The 18,761-nt window shown below is 37.3% G+C and overlaps 1 protein-coding gene across 1 annotated transcript in view; it reads right to left on the reverse strand.

Annotated features, from left to right (window-relative positions):
• Positions 1 to 513: 513 nt before the first annotated feature.
• susd1 (sushi domain containing 1) overlaps positions 514 to 18,761 on the reverse strand; it is a 45,649-nt gene continuing 27,401 nt past the window's right edge. Inside the window, exons 9-14 of the mRNA XM_084307486.1 lie at positions 3,475 to 3,661; positions 2,685 to 2,778; positions 2,316 to 2,568; positions 2,113 to 2,152; positions 1,092 to 1,185; positions 514 to 988 (exon numbers count right to left, since the gene is read on the reverse strand). Coding sequence (XP_084163612.1) covers positions 961 to 988; positions 1,092 to 1,185; positions 2,113 to 2,152; positions 2,316 to 2,568; positions 2,685 to 2,778; positions 3,475 to 3,661 — 696 coding nt within the window. The 3' untranslated portion in view covers positions 514 to 960. The remainder of the gene's footprint in view (positions 989 to 1,091; positions 1,186 to 2,112; positions 2,153 to 2,315; positions 2,569 to 2,684; positions 2,779 to 3,474; positions 3,662 to 18,761) is intronic.

Genomic DNA, 18,761 nt, shown 5'->3' on the forward strand with positions numbered 1-18,761 from the left:
AAGACATCCAACAAACTAACACATCCAACTGTCTCTCAACTAAGACATCCAACAAACGAACACATCCAACTGTCTCTCAACTAACACATCCAACAAACGAACACATCCAACTTTTCTTTTTTTTGGAACCTACTTTCTATAGAACTTCATTCTTAGATGCTTCTATAGAAAGTAGGTAAAAAAAAATCTTTGCCCTATAGGGAAAAAAATTAAGTTTTCTTTGCCCTATAGGAGGGATTTTTTTTTAAAACATACTTTCTATAGAAGCAGCTGGGAGGTGCGCTGTTTTAAGTGAGCGTGGATTATTGAATTGATTGATTGATTGATTGATTGATTGATTGCTAATTTTATTACTGTCCGCCTTGTTTCCAACTGGTTAAGCTTGGCGACTCTTTCGAAGTCGCTCTCTTTCGAAGTTGGTTATGCTTAAAGATAAACTCTAAGCATAACCAACTTCGAAAGAGAGCGACTTCGAAAGAGTCGCCAAGCTTAACCAGTTGGAAACAAGGCGGACAGTAATAAAATGTGCAATTAATCAATAAATCAATCAATCAATTCACGCAATATTTATTTTGTTCCACAATGACTCATGACCCACCAATTACATAATCCAACATTGTGTAAGAAACACACATTCGCTGTGACAGAATCGTTTTTGATTTAGTCGTTATGACGCTGTCACATTCATTCGTAAGGTTATTGTCTGCCATCCTGCTTTCACTTCTAAATCCACGACTGGCGGATTGATCGTAATTCGGTTGTGGGCGGGTTCTAGGACCAAAAGCGTGGAGTTATGACAAATAACCACGTGTAACTTGACTGTTTTAGCCAATCAGAATCGAGAAATTTGCATGCCATTGTATACATATATATTTTTTACAATATGTACACAATGACATGTGTTACATTAAGGCCTAAGCAGATAGACACAATTATTAAAAAGGAGTAGGCCAAGGAGTGTCACGTCTTCTTCCAAAACCGAAAATACCTGAAAAACAAGACACAAGGTATAAGGAGATTAAATGCCATGTACAGTGTAGATAGTGTAGATCCGGTAGATCCTGTATTGTGTTTACTGTGATCTTACTCACCAGGAGTAACTGTACACGCCCAGAATGACCGATGCAACCAGTCCTATTGATGCAACAGCAGAACGAGAGGAAACCCTCAGAATATATGATGTACCTGAAAGATGAAACACCAGAATATATGAAAACATGAAACATGAAACACCAGAATATATGATGTACCTGAAAGATGAAACACCAGAATATATGAAAACATGAAACACCAGAATGTATGATGTACCTGAAACATGAAATACCAGAATATATGATGTAGTGTGTGTGTGTGTGTGTGTGTGTGTGTGTGTGTGTGTGTGTGTGTGTGTATGTGTGAGAGCGTGTCTGTCTGTGTGTGTGTTTGTACGTGTGTGTGTGTGTGTGTTTGTACGTGTGCGCGCATTTCTTCAAAGTAACTGATAACTGCAGGGTTCCGATAAATAAACCAAAAAGTTTCTTTTGAAATGTTTTACTGACTAAAACCTTTCTAGAATTTGTGATGTAAATGTGTGTGTGAGCTCTTACACCAACTTAGGTTGAAATTACGGTTAAGGCATGTTAGCAACATTAGAATACAAACCTCATTTGGGTGTGAAAACTCCCAACTATCCAGGTGACGTCACACATTTGAAGGTTCTGTCTCTTCTATACCGAGCTAATGTGTGGTGTTCCCCTTTAAGTACAGTTTAATAGGGGATATTCAGTGAGTTTCCTTTATCCTTATATTTTTGTATTTGATGCACATTGTAGGTTGACTACTGATGACACTGAACACTGATACTGCTCCGTTGGTGCCACTCAGTGGCCATTAGTAAAATATTGCAACTGGAGTATGAAACAATGTGTTGCCAGACGCTGTTATTCTGTGTCATCAATTAGAAAATAGGCTGAGAAAGACACACTGACAAAATGTCCCTGACTTTGTCCATGAGTGAGTGTCCACAATGTGTGACTTAAAGCCCACAGTTGCGGTCTGCAGCTCCGTGGGAAAAAGGTAATGTGTAAAAATATTAATAATAATAAAATAAACAGTGACAGTACGTATCCTTACCTTTCACTTTTGCCCAAAGAACACAAGTGGATTTAAAAGCCTATATAGGAAAGAGGTCAAAATACAGAAACATTATTCATATGATTTTCTAATATATAGTTACAGTCTAATTAACGCTGTACCATCTAAATATGTCTAGTAAAATGTATCATGTTTTGATCAAAATCATCTTTTTAATCAGAATCAGGCACTCCCCCCCCTACCTTTTTCCACCGAGTGACGGCTCGTACTATGATGTAGTAGTCTCTGCCGCTCTGTAGAGGAGCGTTGTAGAAGCCTCCGTAGAGGAGACCATTCCCGACAGTGAAGTTCATCTCTGTCCCCACCTGGCTGAGGAGGACCTGGGCGGTGATGTACTGTCCGTGGGCCTTCCTCTGGTTGAAGTCTGGGTTCCTGGGAGAGGTGCAGTCAAACACCAAGGTCCCTTCTACTGGCAACACAAACACTTGGTAAGAACTGCAAAGGCAAAAGGTAAACGGTTCGGTATTTTAGTCGGAACTTGAAACCGCATTCTTGAAACCGGTATGAAACCAGATTATATGTGGAGACGGGTGGGGGATATATATCGTTACCTTATTGGATCGAGAGTGTGGCTTGATCTACATAGCCTCAGAGTGGGCAATGGAGTCTCAACCTCTCCGTATGAGATAACTGGTGCTCGGGGTGCTGCGAATGAGAGGTTGGTCAATGTACACACTGGTCATTATTCATTTCATATGAAGTGTCCAAAATTAAGAATATCCATAAATATATCCCAAGTAACCTGAAATATCATCACAGAATATTTGTCATTCAGTAATAATGAAAATGTTAACTAAAGCGGATACGGACCATTAGCCCCGCTTAAAACTCTGGGAGAGACCCCCCGCATTTCACTGTATACTTGTATGCCGTGACAAATAAAACTCTTGACTTGACTTGACTTGAGAGGTGTTTCTGCCCAACAGCTAGGCATGCCCCTAATGTTGACATGCCCCTGTAAAGTTAGGCTTTTTATAAGGGAAAGTGTAATCCCCCCCCCCCCTTAATGTTCGATATCTTATTTTGGAACAAAACAGCTCATGATACTTCAACTTCAAATTACTTTATTTTCCTTTCGGAACTTCATTTGAGCAGTGGTTAAAAGACAAACATACATAGACACTCACCACTATAAAATAAAACACCAGCTTCGTTAAAACTACAGTAAGAAAGACCACTATAAAAAAAAAAAAACTTCATTAAAACTACAGTACTTAAAGCATGATTATCAAAATGATAACCGTTTGAGGGATTTTCTTTTTACACTAATATAATATGAGGAAGCTCATTGTCACACCTGTATGTTATACATCAGTGAGTGCAAGATCGCTTGTTCAGCACCTTGTAAACTGGTGTTGGCGGTGATGGTGGCTGCAAACCTGGCAGACACTGCAGAGACTGAGATGGTGTAGTTGGTGACGGGCAGCAGATTCAGACAGAGCTCCAGCTGGTGAGACTTGGAGCTGAGGAAGCGTTTCCTCTCATCATGAAATGACCTCTGGTAGTCTCTGGATCCCCTATATATCACCTGTATCAGTTCAACACAGAAGACAACACTTGTATTGTTATTGCATCCAGTGTTGTAAATCAAACATAAAAAAGGAAATATATATATATATACTAAGGCTGTCAAATATATCGCGTTAATATCGCGTTAACTCCCGATTCTATTAATGCCACTAATTTTTTTAACTCAAGATTAACTAAACTTTTTTTTTTTTTTTTTTCTAGACTTCACTCAGGTGTATTATTGATGCTCTCATTGATACTATGTTTGTTTCTGAAGTGTGTGTGTGTGTGTGTGTGTGTGTGTGTGTGTGTGTGTGTGTGTGTGTGTGTGTGTGTGTGTGTGTGTGTGTGTGTGTGTGTGTGTGTGTGTGTGTGTGTGTGTGTGTGTGTGTGTGTGTGTGTGAGATATAGAGAGAGAGGGGGGTGAGAGAGATGAGGAAGGGGCAAAAGAGAAAAAGAGCTGGGAGAGTGTGTGTGTGAGGGAGAGAGGGGGGGGTGTGATTAATCAGCCCTTGTGTGTGTGAATGTAACAAGTTCCTAACGTTTTCTTTCCCCTATTATTTCATGCACACTTTATTCATTGTTTTAAATTATTATTTTCTTTTAAGTTATTTTGTGCATCACTCTGTTTTGAATTTGATGCAAATTTGCAATGCATGAGAGTCATCCTTTTGTGTTAAATGGCTGCACAAAGCAAGCATTTGTTGACTTGCATGTTGATAAGAGTATTAAAACTTGGAACTTGAAAAAGATCTGTTTAAAGGGGAACTATTTTACTATTTCTTTCACTATTTGGGCACTTTTACACAATTCCTGTGAGTCTATGGAACACCTCTGTAATATATATATTTTTTTTATTCATTGTTTTGTATTTCTAATCAAGTCCTCAAAAACAGCATTTTTCTACCTCAAGATCTTAAGCCGTTTTGAGCCTGGGCTCCAACCACTGTGTGCAGCTCATCTTGTATCTCAACATTAACATGCAGCGGTGTCTCTCTGACATCACAAATCATCACATTTTCAAATGACTCAGTTCAGTGAGGGTGAATATTGTGAGAGGAGAATTGGAAGAATGCGCCAATATGAGAATTTTGAGACATAGATCATATTAATATAAGTTCACATAGCTAGGAAACAATGCTAAACACTCAAAAAGGCCATTTATAAGATAGTTCCCCTTTAAGGTAAATTTTTTTTTTTTAATAAAAATGCGATTAATTTGCGATTAATCGCGAGTTAACTATGGACAATCATGCGATTAATCAAGTTAAATATTTTAATCGTTTGACAGCACTAATATATACACTAACCTACACTGCAGAGGCGGGGCTAGGGGGTGGCTACTTGGGCTCAAGCCCCGAATGTTTTCTGAAAAGCCCTGAATCTATCTAATTATTTTTTTAATTACAAATATTATAATATTTTTTTTTCTTTTTTTTGACAATTAATCATTGTTACATGAAAATATGTTTGCAGAAGCTAATTTCAGAAGCTAATTTCCATCTGTAGTCTATCCAGCTGCTAACTGTATTTGAGTGAGTTAAGTCTTGGTGTTATGGTAAGAGAGAGATTTAGTATGCGGCACCTGTCTAATTATGCAAAACACGTAGTTTGATTGATTGTAGCCACGCCCCTTTAATTTATTTGGAGCCATCTGATTGGTCGAGATGTTTAAGGGGACTTAGGGGTATGTCATACCTTATAAGGGTATATAGCAAAGTTTGATGGATTGTAGCCACGCCCCCTTTTTGAGATGGTTTATGACCCCTAGGGCTTCTCTGATTGGTCGAGAGGTTTAAGGAGGCGGGACATCCAGTTTTGAGGGGAGGGACATCCGGTTTCGGAAGGGGAGGGCCATCTGGTTACGGAAAGGGAGGAGTTTTCAGATTTTTTTCAAAATAAAAGTTTTAATTCTTTTTTCAAAAAAATTAAAGTTTTTCAAAATAAAAGATTCAAACGTTTTATTTTCAGATTGTGTGTATTCCAATTTTTTTTATTGTCAGAAATAAAAGATTCAATTTATTTTTTTTAGATTCAATTTTTTTTTCTTTTTTCAGATTGTGTGTATTCCAAGGTTTTCAGATTAAACATTTCACAATATCTTCACAATAAGTATTCCAAGGTTTTCACAATATGTTTTTGTGTATTCCAAAAGTCTTAAGAATATATCTTCACAATATGTTTTTATGTGTATCTTCACAATAAATGTGTGTATCTTCAGAATATAGTTTCACAACAATCTTAAGAATAAATGTGTGTGGTTTAAGTTACAGAATTAAGATTGTGTGTGTATCTTCAGAATAAATGTGTGTGCGTATGTGTGTGAATGTGTTCAGAAATTGGTTGCATGGAGAATTAAGTTACAGAATTAAGAATAAAGTTTCAGAATAAATGTAAAATACATTTTGTGTATTTCAAATGCCAAATGTAAAATACAATCTATTATTCTTCAGAAATGTTCAATATATCTGTGTTCAGAATAAGTGTATCTTAAGAATAAGCATTTCAAATGTGTCTGTCTGCTGTTGGTGTGTAGAAAGAATACTCCCCAAGCTCTGTTTGTCTCCACTCTGTACGCTGTGTGTTCTCTCAAGTGTCTCTCAGCAGATTGAAATGAAGCGCTGCAGGTTCTCTGAAAATTCTGATAGTGACAGCCCCCGTAGCTGTCATAGTAGGAGGGAGAATGACTAGGGCCAATGGGAAGCCTAAAACTACTAGATGCAGCTTCTGCCAAAAGCAGATTTATGACCCTGCGACTTCCCGTTTCTGTAGAAAAAACGGACCCCAAGGTGTGGGTATGTGTCTGTGTGTATGAGGTCTAAGTTACAGAATTAAGAATAAAATACATTTTGTGTATTCCAAATGCCAAATGTAAAATACATTTTCTGTATTCCAAATTACAAATGTATGTATGTCTATATTTTAGTTTCTTGGATAAAGACATAATCTTTATACACTTGTGTTTAAGCAAAAGAAAATTACAAATGTATCCCTTAATGCTCTTTGGGTGCCAAAGTGCACTATTTCATTAGCCTGCAAGGGTCTAGGGTTTGAATATATCGTTAATACGGTCCTGTGAAGTGTTTTTATTTAAAATAGATTCTTTAAAAAGGTTGCATTACAGTGTTTTGTATTATTCACATTAATTATTACACATATATTACACTATATATGATAGCTTAAAGAGTTGTGTTGAAAATATAAAGTACAGAAAAGATCTGGGTCTATCTGGGTATGTGTGTCAGTAAGGGTGTGTGTCTCTGTTCGGGGGTGTGAACAGGGCCCCTCTTAGGTGCTAAAACACCGCATGGGGGCGTGAAGATTAGGGCACATGCATACTTAGAGTAAAAATGTAGAACATTATAGTCACATTTACAGTCATCATTCAAATGGTTTATATCTTTGTAACATGAAAGTTAGTGTACAACATTTTACTCATAGCATATTTTTAGTTCACACAATGGAAGGGGTTACATGAACAGAATTTAAAACAGGTACTAGAATTAACGGATCAGATCCCAAATCCACTGTAACCTTAAGTCTACTCACAAAGGCTATGGTTAATAAAACGTTCTATTATTCTAACCTATAAGGGCACTTGTACAATGGACATTCAATTCCATCCATTTAATTCACACAACATATATATCTGAGTTAAGGGGCTAGGGGTTAATGTTTATGAATGTAGCATAAAATCATTAGAATTGTTAACGTGTAGCAATAAAACAACAAATATCAATAAAACAACAAAGACATCTCTGAGAAAACTAAAACGTGCTCAAAAACAGCACAACATTCCATACACTCATACTCTAATACTCCTCATAACCACTAGACAAACACATTCCAAAACAACACATAACCCAACACAAGAACCCATTCATTAGACATAGATTAGACCCACCCAAAATCAATCTCTTTCTGCATTACAGCCACTCGTAGTCTCCTCCCTTACTGGTAATTGAAACCAAATATTGTGGAAGTCTATTCCAGTAGGACATTGCCCTGTACATTACAGTTTTCTTTAAGGTTTCAGTTCTGGGTCTCGGTAGGGCGAACCGACCCCTCAAGACTTGTCTATTGCCATAGCCAAGACCATCACTAATAAATATGTAAATATGTAAAGTATAAATATTTCTCATAAACAAAATAAGACTACACACTAGTCTCTCATTGACTCTCATTCACCAACTAATTCTAAAATTCTAATTAAGCTATGCAATACAAGTATTGCAGCTCTATTTTGAGTAAGCTGTATTTTTTTTAAGTCTTGTTTGGATGCATTTGACCAGAATGCTGGACAGTAGTCCAGATGTGACAAAACTAGTGATTGTATGACTTGCTTGGTAGATGTGTCTGTTAAAAAATAGGCATTCCGTCTAATAATTGAAATACTTCTGCTCATTTTTGTTCCAATATTGTTAATGTGAGTTGACCAAGAGACTGTTTCATCTATTATAACTCCAAGCAATCTGGCCTCCTTAACTTACTGTTCTGAGAATCTGTGATTCTCTCTCTGAGCATGCTTTGAGCAAATAATTATATAAGAAGTTATACGTGATAGTGTCCTGAAAATATAAAGTGTTGAAAAGATCCATCTATGTGGATCTGTGTCTCTGTTCGAGGGGGTGTGTGTGTAGGGGCCCTGTTAGGTGTCAAAACACTGCAAGGGGGTATGAAAGTTTAGGGAACAAACAACCTCTGTATATTTGATGGTAATACTCTGCATTTTACTCTAAACAAAACTAATAAAGTCTGTATTACAGCTAACTCTTTAAGTTTCAATAGTTTGGATTTAATAAATAATTCGTTGGTATGTTCTCTTGAATCTACATTGTGAACTATTCTTACTGCTCTCTTCTGTAATATAAATAAGGGCTTTATGTTGCTTTCATACGGGTTACCCCACAGTAACTCAAATATGCTAGGATGAGTGAACAATATAATATTCGCATAGAATTATAATCAAGCACATTCTTTGCCTTGTTCAAAACAAAAACACTCTTGGCTACCTTATTTTTTATGTACATTATATGAGGTTTCCATGTCAATTTCACATCCAACATAACACGCAGCATTTTTTAGGTCAACTTCCCCTTTTTAGCACGGTTCAAACCTCACCACCCCCAATTTATGTCACAGTACCACTGAAAATAGTATGGGGAAAAGGCCTTTATGTGATAGCTAGACCTTCTATGCTAGCTATGTCTGTAAAGGACTTTCAAAAACCCATTCAATATAGTTTGTTCCACCTCAAATGTAATGTTAAAAAAATATGTATTTTTAGGTGTTTGTTGTTGCTGTCAATTGGAACCAGGTCTAGCTAAAAGAGGGGTCAATGATCGCAAATGAATACATGGTAAAAAGGTCTACCAATTGTCATGCAAGAATGCACTTCTAATATGCTACACATGAGTAATTCAGCCATAATATTTGCAAATAGTATTCTTCTAAACAGTGTATTACAAAATCTTTGTAGCTAATGTAGACAATATGCAATTATATAATGGTCACCTGAAAACATATTGTTGTCTATTTTCAAGATAGCCACTTAACCAGTTCATCGCCACCCCGCTCACACCGTATGTTTGTAATTTAGAAATTAAAAAGTGATGATCAATCGTATCAAATGCTTTTTTAAGTCAATAAACACCCCTATTGTGTAATTCCTCTCATCTACGGTTGTGGTTATTTCTTCATATATATTCATTAAGGCTAAGGCTGTTGATCGATTTGCCCTGAATCCATACCGACTCTCACTCAGTAGGTTATTCTTTTCAATAAAACTATCTAAGAATCAAGAATCAAGAATCTTGGAAAATTGTGAAAGCAAAGACACTGGTCTGTAGTTGGTAAAGCTGTGTTTGTCCCCAGATTTAAATAGAGGAATAATGTAGTGAATTAATAGAATTTTCCCACAGGGATGAGGTTTATCTTATCTAAGTGTGCTAGTGTTTAATAGTGTATAGGGACATAGTGTGTAATAGTGTAATATTGTCATAGGGTAGTCATATAATAGTATGTAATAGTGTTATAGTGTAATATTGTGCAAATGTGTAATAATGCAATAGTGTAATAGTGTGTAATACTGCAATAGTTTAATACATTATTTTGTTTTATTTCCTCAAACAGACATGTTCATGTAACTTGCATCAATCCGATCATACTTATTATAATCTATACCCTTAATTACAGTCACCTTTCAGCCAACTGAGTTGAAGATTTGTAGCTTGGTCCTAGGATAAACATAAATTATAAACATCTAAAACCATGAAACTGATCGATACACTTAAAACAGACATGTCAACATAGTTTTTTTTACCTGTTTGCATAATGATAAGGTATAAAAACAAAGTGCTTCAATACAAATGTATTTTTTAGAAGTTTAGTAATATCAAGCCCCAAATGTATTTTCTTTAACCTGATCTAAGGTACATTATACAACTCATTTCTGAATTACTTTGCAGTGTCTAGTTTTTTAGCCCCCCAGAGTTTTATGCTCTCAATATTATGGATATGCATTAAATCCTACACACGATAGGAAATATTCAATCAACTCAAAGATGATAATTCTAAGGCAAATACATTTTAACTGACTCACCATAGTTAGTGTATAGTATGGCTAACATGTATGAAAGTTGTTTATTACAATATTATAATTCATAATAATTTTGCAGAAAAAAAGCTAAATGCACTGTATTACCGGCGAGGTTGTTTGATTTTTGTCCCGATGATTGAAGGAAATTCATTTTAAGAACTATTTAGCATGAAATATCTTTATACAAAGATGTATTTTATACATTATAACCATGAAAATAATGCAATGTTAGGTTTTACCGTGATTATAGTGTTCACAGATAGGAATGTATCGAGGATACATTCAGTAACATCAACATCAGTAACCCTGGACAGACTTGTGAAGTCAGAGATAGGAATGTATTATTCACATTCAATTATCCAAATGTACTCTGTTTGAGTCAAATTTACTCCGTGAAATGTACTCTGCGAAAGTTCCCTCTACTATGCAGGGTTTTTACATAGGCTACTAGCAAAAACAATTCATATTGTTTCAGTGATGGTCTTGTTGATTGTTACATGGTCGACATGTCTTATTTCTACATGAAAGATTTGCTTCATTCACACAATAAATATGCTGTTTGTGTAAAAATAATGTATAATATCCGGACTGATTCACTGTATAGTGAATCCAGAGGTATAGTGGATCGATTATATTTAGTTTTTATAATATTTTATAATATCAAAACATGTCTTATGTTCTATAAGATGTTCTTATATATCTACAAGTCAGAATGATGTAAAAAGAGTTCTACTAATATATTTCACTTAAAAAACTTGTACAGAAAGATAAATATACGACCCCCGGAGCCCTGTCGGAGTGTATACAGGTTCTGTACAGTATACCACATGCAAATCCCATATGGTCTAGCGGTAAGGATGCCCTGGTTTCAACAGGGAGGCGCGGGTTCGACTCCTGCTATGGGAATAACACCTTTTTCTATACATAGCAAATGTGTTGGTATGTTTTATTGTAACTGTTTGACTGTTTGTTTGTTTTAGTGCAAGACTGTTGCATCATCTAAGAATGGTCTAGGGTTATCTCCTCAACACTAGGTCTGAGATGCATTTAAGTCCTATTGATAGGTTTTTCCATACCTTTGCAAGGATATGTATGACTGTGCTGCATTCATTTATTTTAAATTTGGTGAACTTTATGGTATTTTATGGTTTATTTATGATTTATTGTGATACTTCTTATTGAATTGTTTAAATATGATGTGTTTAACCCAAGGGGGCATTAATGTAGTGTAGGACCTTACAAATATGATTTGATCGCAACAAGTGGTAAAATGTTTTCAAGCATTACATTTTAAAGGGATCACATTCACATAGCTGAATATAGTTGCACAACTGGATAATATTTGTATTATTACTAGGATGAACTTAAAAAAGTTAGAGAAAAGGTAGAAAGAAGCGCAGTTGTGTATATTATAATTTTTTTTATTAAAGAATATTGCAGATCATACTGTAACCTTTTTTATCAATAATATAAGCGTGCATAACATCAATAATGTGATTAATATCTAAAGTTTCTAAACACTTATGATTTTTCAGCTTAAAAACCGTAACATCCACTATTACGGTGTATAAACATAACAGGTGTGCTCTGTTAAAATGACCATTCATATGATCTAAAATAGTAACTAGGCCGTTTTCAGATAGAAGACTTTCATCCTCTGAGAGTGTCTCTATCATATATTGCCAATTATTTAGCAAGCCTTTCTCTCTCACCAGCTTCAACATATTTTCAAAAAGCCTTAAGCGCAGGCTATCGACATTCCCGGTTACAGTGTACAAGTGGGCATCGTTGACTTTATTAGCTATAGCATGTTTTAAAAGCAATGCGATATCATAGTTTATAGAGGTCGTAATACAGCTGGTAGTCCTACTGAAGAAATTCCCCATTTCCTATGCTACGATCCTGATACTTTAAACAACAGTTGATACTTCAAAGTTTCTGTCAAGGACTGTGACTGTCAAAAAGATTGTGTGGGTGTGTATGTCTAGGTGGATGTATTTCTGTATGGGGGTGGGGGCGTAGCTGCGGACGGGTCTATATGACGCTATAGATGTGTAGGATAGAAACCTATATATTTAGAGAGTTCCCTCCTAGAGAGACCCTAGAAAAAAAATGGCGACCAGCCTAGCTACATCTACTATACGCACGTCAGCCCTCGTAGCGCATTTTAAGGCAGAGTTACTTGCACCATCCAAATTTGGTAGCGTGTTTTATAAAGAGATATGGCCCCTCAGGGATGGGGTCCTCGGATTCTGTTATGATGTTAAATTTGAGAGAGTTGTCTTCTACAAGACCTCCTTGGAGAATTTCCAGGGTGTTGGAAGAAGATCTGAGATAGACCTATCGGAGACGGAATTTTGGAAAATGAAAAAAGATTCCTATGAGGCTATGGATGGATTAGTGGGTAGAACGCTTAAGGACGGGCATATATTCACCCTGGTAATAAGCTCAATAGACTACGGGTATGTGTATTACGGGCGGATATCTATAAAAAGTACTCTGGCTTTTGGTGTAGAGACTAGTCTAACCATCTTCTCAAGGTTCCTTAATACAAGTCATGAGTATATCCTCTTCTCAGTACCAGTACCGGCCTGGTTAGAATGTCTTCGGACTTGCGGATTGGTTACTAAAGAAGGGGTTAAGGTGAGGACAGACCTGGTTCATTTAAAAAGACGTCTATTCCCATACACCGAATCAGAGGAGATGGAGTGCGATTGACCCTCAGCGAAGGGGCGGAGGATGGGGCGTGTCAACCCTAAATCCTCCTTTAAAAAGACTTACAGCGCATTTTGTACTTTTAGATAGCAATCATGGCTTTGTATGTGACACATGAGACTGATCCTGCTAACTCTGCATTGGATACACTAGATAGCCTGTCTCCACTATACACGCCTGACGATGTTGAGACAATACCCGCTGGCGGTTATAGATTCATGGACCCTCCTTCACAGCAACCAAACTTTGCTTGGTATGAGGCTGATCCTTCTAAGCATGCCTTGGATACACTAGATAGCCTGTTTCCACTATACGCTCCAGACGAGGAAGTTGAGACATTAGCCGTACCCCTGTATGGTTCAACTAAAACTTTTTCATTGCAAAGCCTCCTAGACACCCCTAGGACTAGTTACAGCCCTCTTACAACGATTTGGGAGACTTCATCGCCGGAGTCACCACCGTCAAACCCCGTCAGGTGTACGAATCGTAATAGTCCCTGGTACACGGGTCCTTGGGAGACTTCGTTGCTGGATTCATCACAGCCAACCCCCTTCATGCGTATGGATGTCCCTCCTAATAGCCCCCGGTACACCCCTCCTACATCAGAATCTAATGTATTCCACCCCGACCCCGAAGAAATACCTATCATTGATGTAACCAACAGAGCATCATCACAGCCATCCCCAACCGGGGGTACGGTTAAGAGACTGTGTCCTACTAGAAGAAAAACCTTCCACTTCCCAATCAAAGTATCTACTCTTAAAGCCCTAGTGACAGCCGCGGAGCTGTCGGGACAATTGTACATCGATGGGTAACCGGGAATGTCAATAGCCTGCGCTTAAGGCTTTTTGAAAATATGTTGAAGCTGGTGAGAGAGAAAGGCTTGCTAAATAATTGGCAATATATGATAGAGACACTCTCAGAGGATGAAAGTCTTCTATCTGAAAACGGCCTAGTTACTATTTTAGATCATATGAATGGTCATTTTAACAGAGCACACCTGTTATGTTTATACACCGTAATAGTGGATGTTACGGTTTTTAAGCTGAAAAATCATAAGTGTTTAGAAACTTTAGATATTAATCACATTATTGATGTTATGCACGCTTATATTATTGATAAAAAAGGTTACAGTATGATCTGCAATATTCTTTAATAAAAAAAATTATAATATACACAACTGCGCTTCTTTCTACCTTTTCTCTAACTTTTTTAAGTTCATCCTAGTAATAATACAAATATTATCCAGTTGTGCAACTATATTCAGCTATGTGAATGTGATCCCTTTAAAATGTAATGCTTGAAAACATTTTACCACTTGTTGCGATCAAATCATATTTGTAAGGTCCTACACTACATTAATGCCCCCTTGGGTTAAACACATCATATTTAAACAATTCAATAAGAAGTATCACAATAAATCATAAATAAACCATAAAATACCATAAAGTTCACCAAATTTAAAATAAATGAATGCAGCACAGTCATACATATCCTTGCAAAGGTATGGAAAAACCTATCAATAGGACTTAAATGCATCTCAGACCTAGTGTTGAGGAGATAACCCTAGACCATTCTTAGATGATGCAACAGTCTTGCACTAAAACAAACAAACAGTCAAACAGTTACAATAAAACATACCAACACATTTGCTATGTATAGAAAAAGGTGTTATTCCCATAGCAGGAGTCGAACCCGCGCCTCCCTGTTGAAACCAGGGCATCCTTACCGCTAGACCATATGGGATTTGCATGTGGTATACTGTACAGAACCTGTATACACTCCGACAGGGCTCCGGGGGTCGTATATTTATCTTTCTGTACAAGTTTTTTAAGTGAAATATATTAGTAGAACTCTTTTTACATCATTCTGACTTGTAGATATATAAGAACATCTTATAGAACATAAGACATGTTTTGATATTATAAAATATTATAAAAACTAAATATAATCGATCCACTATACCTCTGGATTCACTATACAGTGAATCAGTCCGGATATTATACATTATTTTTACACAAACAGCATATTTATTGTGTGAATGAAGCAAATCTTTCATGTAGAAATAAGACATGTCGACCATGTAACAATCAACAAGACCATCACTGAAACAATATGAATTGTTTTTGCTAGTAGCCTATGTAAAAACCCTGCATAGTGGAGGGAACTTTCGCAGAGTACATTTCACGGAGTAAATTTGACTCAAACAGAGTACATTTGGATAATTGAATGTGAATAATACATTCCTATCTCTGACTTCACAAGTCTGTCCAGGGTTACTGATGTTGATGTTACTGAATGTATCCTCGATACATTCCTATCTGTGAACACTATAATCACGGTAAAACCTAACATTGCATTATTTTCATGGTTATAATGTATAAAATACATCTTTGTATTAAGATATTTCATGCTAAATAGTTCTTAAAATGAATTTCCTTCAATCATCGGGACAAAAATCAAACAACCTCGCCGGTAATACAGTGCATTTAGCTTTTTTTTCTGCAAAATTATTATGAATTATAATATTGTATCAACAACTTTCATACATGTTAGCCATACTATACACTAACTATGGTGAGTGAGTTAAAATGTATTTGCCTTAGAATTATCATCTTTGAGTTGATTGAATATTTCCTATCGTGTGTAGGATTTAATGCATATCCATAATATTGAGAGCATAAAACTCTGGGGGGCTAAAAAACTAGACACTGCAAAGTAATTCAGAAATGAGTTGTATAATGTACCTTAGATCAGGTTAAAGAAAATACATTTGGGGCTTGATATTACTAAACTTCTAAAAAATACATTTGTATTGAAGCACTTTGTTTTTATACCTTATCATTATGCAAACAGGTAAAAAAAACTATGTTGACATGTCTGTTTTAAGTGTATCGATCAGTTTCATGGTTTTAGATGTTTATAATTTATGTTTATCCTAGGACCAAGCTACAAATCTTCAACTCAGTTGGCTGAAAGGTGACTGTAATTAAGGGTATAGATTATAATAAGTATGATCGGATTGATGCAAGTTACATGAACATGTCTGTTTGAGGAAATAAAACAAAATAATGTATTAAACTATTGCAGTATTACACACTATTACACTATTGCATTATTACACATTTGCACAATATTACACTATAACACTATTACATACTATTATATGACTACCCTATGACAATATTACACTATTACACACTATGTCCCTATACACTATTAAACACTAGCACACTTAGATAAGATAACCTCATCCCTGTGGGATAATTCTATTAATTCACTACATTATTCATCTATTTAAATCTGGGGACAAACACAGCTTTACCAACTACAGACCAGTGTCTTTGCTTTCACAATTTTCCAAGATTCTTGATTCTTGATTCTTAGATAGTTTTATTGAAAAGAATAACCTACTGAGTGAGAGTCGGTATGGATTCAGGGCAAATCGATCAACAGCCGGCCCTTAGCCTTAATGAATATATATGAAGAAATAACCACAACCGTAGATGAGAGGAATTACACAATAGGGGTGTTTATTGACTTAAAAAAGCATTTGATACGATTGATCATCACTTTTTAATTTCTAAATTACAAACATACGGTGTGAGCGGGGTGGCGATGAACTGGTTAAGTGGCTATCTTGAAAATAGACAACAATATGTTTTCAGGTGACCATTATATAATTGCATATTGTCTACATTAGCTACAAAGATTTTGTAATACACTGTTTAGAAGAATACTATTTGCAAATATTATGGCTGAATTACTCGTGTGTAGCATATTAGAAGTGCATTCTTGCATGACAATTGGTAGACCTTTTTACCATGTATTCATTTGCGATCATTGACCCCTCTTTTAGCTAGCCCCTTTCGTGACTTTCGGTTTGCAAGCCTGTGGCTTTTGTGACCGGAGTCACTTGCCCACCCGCCCCGATCACCCAGTAGAGAAACGACCAAGCGTCGTCAAGGGGCTCGCGGTGTGTCAAGAATACATCAGATCTGAATTTCAAAGATACCCAGCGTACAATATGGGTCTAACACAGCTTCACGATGGGGTCTGGAAGCTCGGAGTTGCTAATAAACAGTTTAAAACATTGTTACTCGACGAGTGGTATTTACAGACCGAACGTCCATCTCCGCCGTTGGTGTCACAGCGCATGCGCACCATGCCGCGTTCACGTTACTGGGAAGAAGCGGAAGAACCAGCTTCCGACTGGGAAAAACCATTCACGTCAGCCTCCTAGTGGTAATTCCTACTAGGACATATGGGATTCTTTTATAGACCCCATATCTCCCACTTCGCGTCACGAATTGCGGAAGTATGGATGTGGGCGTTTCATCCATAGATATATATAGAGTCAAAGCGTGAAGGCTTCCTAGTTGTAGCAACGAGATGTCCTCTGGTTCTTCCGTCGAGTAACAATGTTTTAAACTGTTTATTAGCAACTCCGAGCTTCCAGACCCCATCGTGAAGCTGTGTTAGACCCATATTGTACGCTGGGTATCTTTGAAATTCAGATCTGATGTATTCTTGACACACCGCGAGCCCCTTGACGACGCTTGGTCGTTTCTCTACTGGGTGATCGGGGGCGGGTGGGCAAGTGACTCCGGTCACAAAAGCCACAGGCTTGCAAACCGAAAGTCACGAAAGGGGCTATCTTTTAGCTAGACCTGGTTCCAATTGACAGCAACAACAAACACCTAAAAATACATTTTTTTAACATTACATTTGAGGTGGAACAAACTATATTGAATGGGTTTTTGAAAGTCCTTTACAGACATAGCTAGCATAGAAGGTCTAGCTATCACATAAAGGCATTTTCCCCATACTCTGTGCTATTTTCAGTGGTACTGTGACATAAATTGGGGGTGGTGAGATTTGAACCGTGCTAAAAAGGGGAAGTTGACCTAAAAAATGCGAGGACTTCCGGTATGAGAGCAGACGGGTAACACACGTGCGATAGAGCTCCTGGTCAAATGAGCGAAAAAACGGATAAAAAAAGACCCGAAAAGTAATTAAAAATGAAAATGCACACGAGAAGTAAGGAAGAGACAACGATTGTGAAGGAAATAGAAATGGAGAACATACGTGAAGGAGAGAATCTGAAGAAACAGAATCCCCGAAGCGAAGCCGAGAAAAGCCAGGCGGAAGAAGGGGGAGGTACCGCTGAGGCAGACACGGGAATGCCAGGATGGGCCGTGGTCATGCAGGCCGGGATACTGGAGAACATAACAGCGGTGATAAAACTGAACACGGACACGATAAGGAATGATATTGGGAAGCTACGGGAGGAATTGAGGAAGGAACAGGAGGACTTCAGAGGTGAAATGAATACAGAAATCAAAAGGGTGGAGGAGAAGATGGCGGAACAGGACAGAAACGTGACCGAGCTACAGACTAGGACGGCACACGCGGAGGAATGGAACACGGAGATACACGAGGTATTAACATGTGTGATTCAGAAACAAGAACAGATGGAGACAAAGATGTCGGACATGGAGGGGAGGTCACGGAGAAATAACATCAGAATATGGGGACTGAAAGAAGGAGTCGAAGGGGAATCGGTGACCATATATGTGGAAAAGCTTATCAAAGAACAACTGAAGGAAACGGGACTGGAAAAAATGGAGATACAGAGGGCCCACAGGGCGTTGGCTCCGAGACCACAACCGGACAGACCTCCGAGGGCGGTGATTATTAACTTTCTGAGATTCGAGGTTAAGGAATTGGTACTCAGAACCGCGTGGACCAAGAAGATTGAAATCGAAGGGAAAAGACTATCATTTGATCACGATTACTCAACAGC

This window comes from Notolepis coatsorum (genome assembly GCF_963971535.1).
Source record: "Notolepis coatsorum genome assembly, chromosome: 2".
In the NCBI taxonomy this organism is placed as follows: Eukaryota; Metazoa; Chordata; class Actinopteri; order Aulopiformes; family Paralepididae; genus Notolepis; species Notolepis coatsorum.